The 7,110-nt window shown below is 32.7% G+C and overlaps 1 protein-coding gene across 1 annotated transcript in view; it reads right to left on the bottom strand.

The window, feature by feature from the left end:
- Nucleotides 1-6,751, bottom strand: part of LOC104157499 (beta-1,4-galactosyltransferase 6-like) — a gene marked incomplete at both ends in the record, with an annotated part of 7,039 nt that extends 288 nt beyond the window's left edge. The window contains 3 exons of the mRNA XM_009694850.1: nucleotides 363-487; nucleotides 6,111-6,224; nucleotides 6,577-6,751. Coding sequence (XP_009693152.1) covers nucleotides 363-487; nucleotides 6,111-6,224; nucleotides 6,577-6,751 — 414 coding nt within the window. The remainder of the gene's footprint in view (nucleotides 1-362; nucleotides 488-6,110; nucleotides 6,225-6,576) is intronic.
- Between the last annotated feature and the right edge of the window lie 359 nt (nucleotides 6,752-7,110).

Raw genomic sequence — 7,110 nt, 5'->3', positions numbered from 1 at the left:
TTGCTCAAACAATTAAAAAAAAATAAAAAACTGAGTAAAATATAGATAAGATTTTCCTTTTATGTTCACTTCCTTCTAATTATACTTTAAGCAACATACACATAGGACAAGTTTGCATCCATACGATAAAATGTTTAGCAACAACAGTTAATGAACCTTTAGAAGTTCCTGACAATCCATTTCAAGTTTTTCTTCAAGTTTTAGTCTCTTCTTGAGCACAGACAGCATAATATATATTATAACATACTACTTATTATATAAAATATATAGCAGTAAAAAACTGAGTGCTTGCAATGGTAAACTATTCTTATGTATCAACAGGAAAAAAAAACACAAAACAAAACCAAAAAACAGCATCTCACCTTCCATCGTGGCTTACAGTCTTTTGGTTTCCAGTGTCCTCCTGGTTTAATGTCTAAATCTTTTGAAAACAGTTGCTGAATTTCATCAAAACTAATTTCACTCATATTGACATCAATAAGGCCTCCTAAACAGAAGAAAAAAATTTTTTTTAATTTCACATAAGACAACAGATCTAATGCTACAAGGTATATTACAGGTTACTAGCATCAGAAATTTGTAGTTACACTACCTACAGATAAAAAAGAAACAGTTTATACTATCCTCTTAATAGTCAGTTTTTACAGAATGAATTTCAATATTTCCCAATATAAATGTTACATCAATAAATCCTATAAGCAAAATACTCATTTCAGAGGACACAGGACAAGCAAAGGAATTTGAATTCTGTATCTATTCCAGAAAATTAGAGTCACCTTTCCTTTCAAGTACCACTGTTAATTCCACATCATCTGACTATCTATCTAAATCTTTTGGAAAGATTGAAATTCTTGGAGCATACTAGGAATAGCTATTGTTTTCTGAAGAAGGCAGAAGATACTGCAAGAGTTATTTTAGTTTTGGATATGACTAAACGTAGAACTACTTGTAAATGTAGAAGGTAACATAAAAAAAAGAAAAGTGATAGGGAAAAAAGGATCATGAACAGCACAATAGGGAAAAGATCTTTCAAGAGCAGATTTAAACAAACCCACATTTATTTATTTATTTTAGAAGAAAAAGGAAACCTGGCAGTCGCTGAAAAAAGACTGTCCAAATATATATCAGAACAAGGTAATCCTACAGAACTTTAAAAAAATTTAGATGATCATTATGGTTGTGTCTGAAACTCTTCAATAACCCAAAAAAGAAATCTAACAAAAAGTAGAAACAAGGGCAATCAACAAAGGACCAGTATATAAACATGTACAAATTAAATTAAAAAAAAAAACAACAAACAAAACCACAATAAATCAATTTCAAATACTAAGAGACAGAGAAGGAACAAGAGCCTTTCAGTTTATTTATAGAATCTAATAGGGAAATAAAGATAAATAAAGGCCAATTACTACACCAGAAAAGGAAGAAAACAACACATGATGCAAAGGACTCAGGTGCCTTAGTCCCCTGAGAAAAGTTTAGATGTTATCAGATATTTACAGAATGGAAATTAAAAAAAAAAAGGAGGAATCGTAAAACAGTATTTATAAGGCAGGTGCTTCTAACTTGATGGGTCATGATGAAATTCCCTCCAGACTGTTTAAAAAGTAGCTATAGTAAACCCTGAAATATTGGTACTATCAAAAGTACACAGGAGATGGGCAAATCGAAACCAGCAGTATTTCCCTGTCAGTGCTGGGGGGGCTGGAGAAGGCATCTCAGTAAATATCTGCGCTTAGTATTCACTACTTCCATTACTGTCTAGTTTGCTGCAATAAAACATATTTATACAACCCACAAAAAAAGAAAGCTGAGGAAGCAGAAAGCATTTTGAAGAACAGAATCAGAAAACAAAGTAATTCCAACAATTCAGATACATACTGAAATCAATAGAGTGAAATTATTTTAAAAGAAAAAAGCATGGATTGTTACTGCAGGAGAGATGAAGCATACACACACAAAACAGGAAATACCTGGCTATGCTGCAGTATGCAGAAAGATATTTTGACGGTTTATAATGGATTGCCTATTAATATGAGGCAATAAACTGTAATGCAATTGCACAAAAATGGCAAATCTCATTTTGGAATACATTAACTGCTGTTGTATGAAAGCCAGAGAAGGTAATTACTAGTTTGTTTTGTAACCAGGGTTTTAGCTGGTTATGATGCTTCAAAAGGAAATCAAATTAGAGAAATTCTACAGTACAAAAATCAAGAATGACAAGAGCTTTAGAAAATAAACAGTCCAGAAAGGCTGAAAGTACTGGTTTATCCACAAAGGAAGAGACTGACAGAAACATAAGTCTTTTCCAAGACAGAATAATTTGGTACGTAGATGGTAACCAACTTTTTTCCAAGCATCAAGAAGGGCAAAGAGAAATCCAAATAACTTGCAGGAAGAGGGGGGCGGGGGGAAAGCAAATGCAGTTTGAGAATTAAGAAAAGCTTAACTATTCAGTTGATGGAATACTAGAATATACTACTTCTAGAGACAGTAGAAATTCCTCCACTGATTACTTACTTTTTTTTTTTTTAAATACAAAATGGATGTTTCTAATATCTGTTTAAAATGGCTTAGGTACTTTCAACCCCAGTGTACTGAGGTGATCAAACTAGAAGATCTGGATATTTCTTATAGCTCATTAAGAACCACCTCTTAGACAACTACGAAGTGACTTGGGCAGACTGCTTAGAAATTCTTAACATTAGGGTTTTATTTCATATAACTGTAAAAATTGATCTGCGTTCCATTTACCTCTCAAGTTAGCACTAAAATTATGCTGCTTAAAGACTTTTTTGTATTGCTTCAAATCTGAAGTAGAGGTGTCTTGCTTATGAATTAGCACAGCAGTGCTCCACCTGAAAGACTGAGCCACACACAAAGGCACTAGTTGGTCTTATTTTAAGACCATATGTACTTGGGACAAAACATGATTTTACCATAGTCCTTTCATGATACAAATTTGGCAAGTTGATGTAAAGAAGAGTAATTGACTTCTACAATAACTTCAGATTATTAAGCAGGTCAAAATATAAGTGATTCAAGATTTCTTCCCTGGCTTATCTCAGGACCACCTACAACATTTTATTGCATTACATAATCTTCAGACAAGTTTTATTTAGATTATAGTTAAATACACAGATGATGGTTAAAAAGGTATACATGAAAACCAAAGGGTCAGACATACATCTGTTTGCTGAACAGTAACTTATTCAGTCAACTACTTTCTATTAAAATTGCGATTTCTCTACTAAATTAAGCAGGACAGAATAAGCACAAAGAGATTACTAACAAAAAATATGGAAAAAGAGAGCAGCAATAATGAGACCTATAGACAAATTCTGATAGAATCACATATAGCCAATGAGGTTGATAGCAAGGATGGCATAGTAGAATGCATCCCTACTCTGGCAATTCTAAATACTCGTCAGTGCAAATATATCTGCACCAACGATTTAAGATAACATGCTATAAGGAGGCTGACCTCCTAAGGTACCTTAGCACCATCTGACTTGCCTTATCCCCGCACTGAGGGACAGCAGACTAATACACAAGTAGAACAGCTAGGAGAAGCCAATACAGTTTTAACTAACTAATCTGGCAGAATTCAACTGCCAGATCCCTTGAAAGTTTCATTAAAATATTAATTTATATGCATTTTTCAATCAGCGTAATCATCATTCTTGTTTCTCTAGCTATCCAGAGTTGACATTTCTCAAACTTTTTATTTGTTTCCCAAAGTAGCTAAAATATTTACTATTGGAATAATTTAGCTTTTATTTGTTTACATGTGCCATATTATAGAAAAGAATATCCACGTGATTTTGAAAGTCAAACCCTATTTCTAGAGGGAAACAGACTGAAATAAGAATATAATCACACCATGGCTAATTGCTACTTGGCAGTTTTCTACATGACTTAAGTTCATAAGCAAAGCAACTGATTTATATTTTTGGCTCTATGTATATTTATAATGTAAGAGATAAAGTTTAGATTTTGGAGGCTTTGAAAAGAAACAAAGATAACAAGCACTGTTACTGTACTCTTCACTAGATAAACTTCTCTGTTGCAATTAAAAAAGTTATAATGGAATCCAGATTAGCCTAGTGAAATCCACTATTTTTCTTTGAAGAAAAAATGATCAGCAATTCAGTTTGGCTGTCAGCAGCATTGTTTGGTATGATATGGATCTGAACTGCTATATTAAATACTTAATTACTTGCTCTTGCTGAATGACAGCCCACAGCTTAAGTCGGGTGTCAGCCTAAAAGACAAGAGGTTAGAATTCTGGAAGGCGTCACAAATATCTTCAGAAACTATTTCAAGTTTTCCATCTTACAAATCAGAAGTTTACTTGTTTGATTTTAAATACAGCAAGTAAAATAAACATGTTAGCATAATAGATACTGCCAGATACTAATGAACAATCACTTCGAGTAACATATTTACACTTATTTACAGAGATTTGTTGATTCTTCTTCCCTAGCTGATACATTCTGACACTAAATGAGACATTTCAATTTAACTAATTGGCTTTGAGATCTATACTAGTGCTACTATTAGTTCTTCACTCAAAAATATTGTCTGTCTACAAAACATTTACCAGAACTGAAGTAACTCCATGGATTACTGACTCAAGTTACAATTTCTTCCAAATGCAGAGCACAAAAAAAAAGCATTTATACTTAATCATCCCTTGCTTCCTACAGCAACTCTGATAACGTAACAACAATTCCTAACGTAGAGAAAAAAGCCGAAAACTCAATAGCGGTTTCTAAGAAGGAACTCTATTTTAGCCAAGGGACTGCAATTTTATAAAGGTTAAATATAAGAACTATCTCTAACAGCAAACAATCAGTGGTGAAGGTCAAGGTAAAGCAGTCATCACCAGGGGCGATCTGCCTTTTTCTTTTTTAATGTTCAAAACTGGTCTCCTACCTAACACTTCTTGGTCATTAAGGATTGCTTTCTATACAAGCCAGAGAAGAGCAAACAATGCCCAGAATTTTGTCTGAATCTGAACAATGGCAAGGTTGCAGGAAAGGGGAATTCACATAAAAATTTACAGTTCTTAACAAGAATTTTAAAGAATATTCCCAAACAAAGCTACACCTTGTCTACAGAAAGAAAATTAAAAAAAGTCATGCCAACAGCCTTCCAGCCACATTATTAAATCGGGTTAAGGACACTGAATTACATTAAGGAACTCTTCCAATCTCAGTTGGTGTAACTGCTTTCATTGTGCAAAAACTGCTTATAAGACCTTGTACATACACTAGGATATTGCTACTTAGGACAGCTGTGATGTTACAGGTTTTATAAAAACCCAGCAAATCAAAAGAGCAATGGTGCTGAAGTACCCAACTCAGTTTCTTATTTCTGCATGACACTCCTCTGCAACTAAACACTTTCAAATAAAAGAATTAGAAGTTTAGATTCTAGGCTTAAAGACAAATAAAGTTAAGGTTACCCAATCAAGTTCTATTTAATAGCCTGGGATCTTAAAATCTGGGTTTAAAAGCTTAATTTTAAAATTTCCCAAGGATCACAACTTTTCACCTGTTTTGCAAGTACTACTTCCTTGTTACGACAGGGGCTTTAGCACTTTCTTACCTCCATCAATTCTCACTTCACTACACCATCTTGTTCAGTTTCTTATATATTGAGGTAACTGTGATTAGCTAATGAAGATTTGAGAACTAGTTTACAACACATGAATCTTTGTATTACGAATACCATTTCCAAAAAGGAAATTTTTAACTATTCCTTAAAATACACAACTCTGAATGAGTACTTTTTATAACATTACAATATTCCTACATATTAATAAAAATATTTAGTATTTAATTTGTAGGATGTAAAATGATTTGTAAATAGAATTTAAAACTCATTAGGTGATTAGTAAAGAGGCCAAAAGCTTTAGTAACACAATAGTTACAGGCAAAATTCTGCTAAGCATTATTGTCCATTCTTAGATGTATTTCATTGATTATTTTCTGCTATATATTTGGCCTCCTTACAATTATATTTTATATTAAAATAATTGTATTTTGTTTTAAGGACAATCCAGTTTACTACATAAACATTAAGGTCAGTTTAAAACTTACTCATGTAAGGCAGCTTCTCTGGACAAGCCTGGTAAGGAGAGTAAGTGAAGTTTTCTGGAAGATACACTGTTGTTTGAGCAACACAGTCACTAGAATTGTTTCCTTCAGGATAATCTTAAAAAGAGGAATTGACTTTTGTAAAAACCTATGTTATCCACTGAATTTGTAACATATCATCATGCAGGTGAGAGCATTAACTTTGTAACTAACAAATTCCTAGCAGCATGTTTAAAAAACATTTTACTGCACTAAAGGAACAATAATTAAGATATCTTTGTTACAGCTATGACAAATATTTCCTACTACAGTGAACTGATAAACAGTAACTATTTGGCCTTCACTCCAGTTACAGAGAAGTAGGACTTGGGTCTAGGTTCTCATAATCAAGCTATGTCATTAAGGTTTGGCTTTTTTATTTTGCCATAAAGTTCTTTTAAAAATGAAATTAAATAAGAAATATTCTTACCTGTGCCATTCAATGTAGTATTTTTGTTAGTGTACAATCTGATCATGTGTCCTATTGTTTTTACATTTTCTCTCAACATTATACCACGAGCTTGCACCATAAAGAGATATGTGTTTGCTGGTAAAACAAAAAGCAATTTTGAATTTGAATTAAAACGAGGTAATTCCAAATTATTCTAACATCCATTTATAATTTGTTACTATGTCTGAATCCATGGCTAGCAAACATTAATCCTGCAAGATGAAGAGCCACAAAGAGTGAAACCTAACAGCAACAAGACAAAAGAGTAAAATGGATTCATAATCTCAAGTCTACATAAAAACACAAAATTATAAAATGTCAATACACACTTTATATGACACTTTCATTTCTCTTTAACTCACAAAAAGCAACTGACAGTGCCAAGAAACAACTGAATTTACCAATGAAAAGATTTTCATATGTAGATACATCCCTCATATATGCATCTACATATACATCACAGAAATATAGGACAGAAAATGTCTAGAAAATCTTTTAGTCCCATGGAATAGT

The sequence above is a fragment of the Cariama cristata genome, unplaced genomic scaffold (assembly GCF_000690535.1).
Source record: "Cariama cristata isolate BGI_N322 unplaced genomic scaffold, ASM69053v1 scaffold31662, whole genome shotgun sequence".
NCBI classification, from domain to species: Eukaryota; Metazoa; Chordata; class Aves; order Cariamiformes; family Cariamidae; genus Cariama; species Cariama cristata.
Note: the sequence above shows the minus strand (reverse complement) of the source record. Positions and strands in the feature narration are given on the sequence as shown.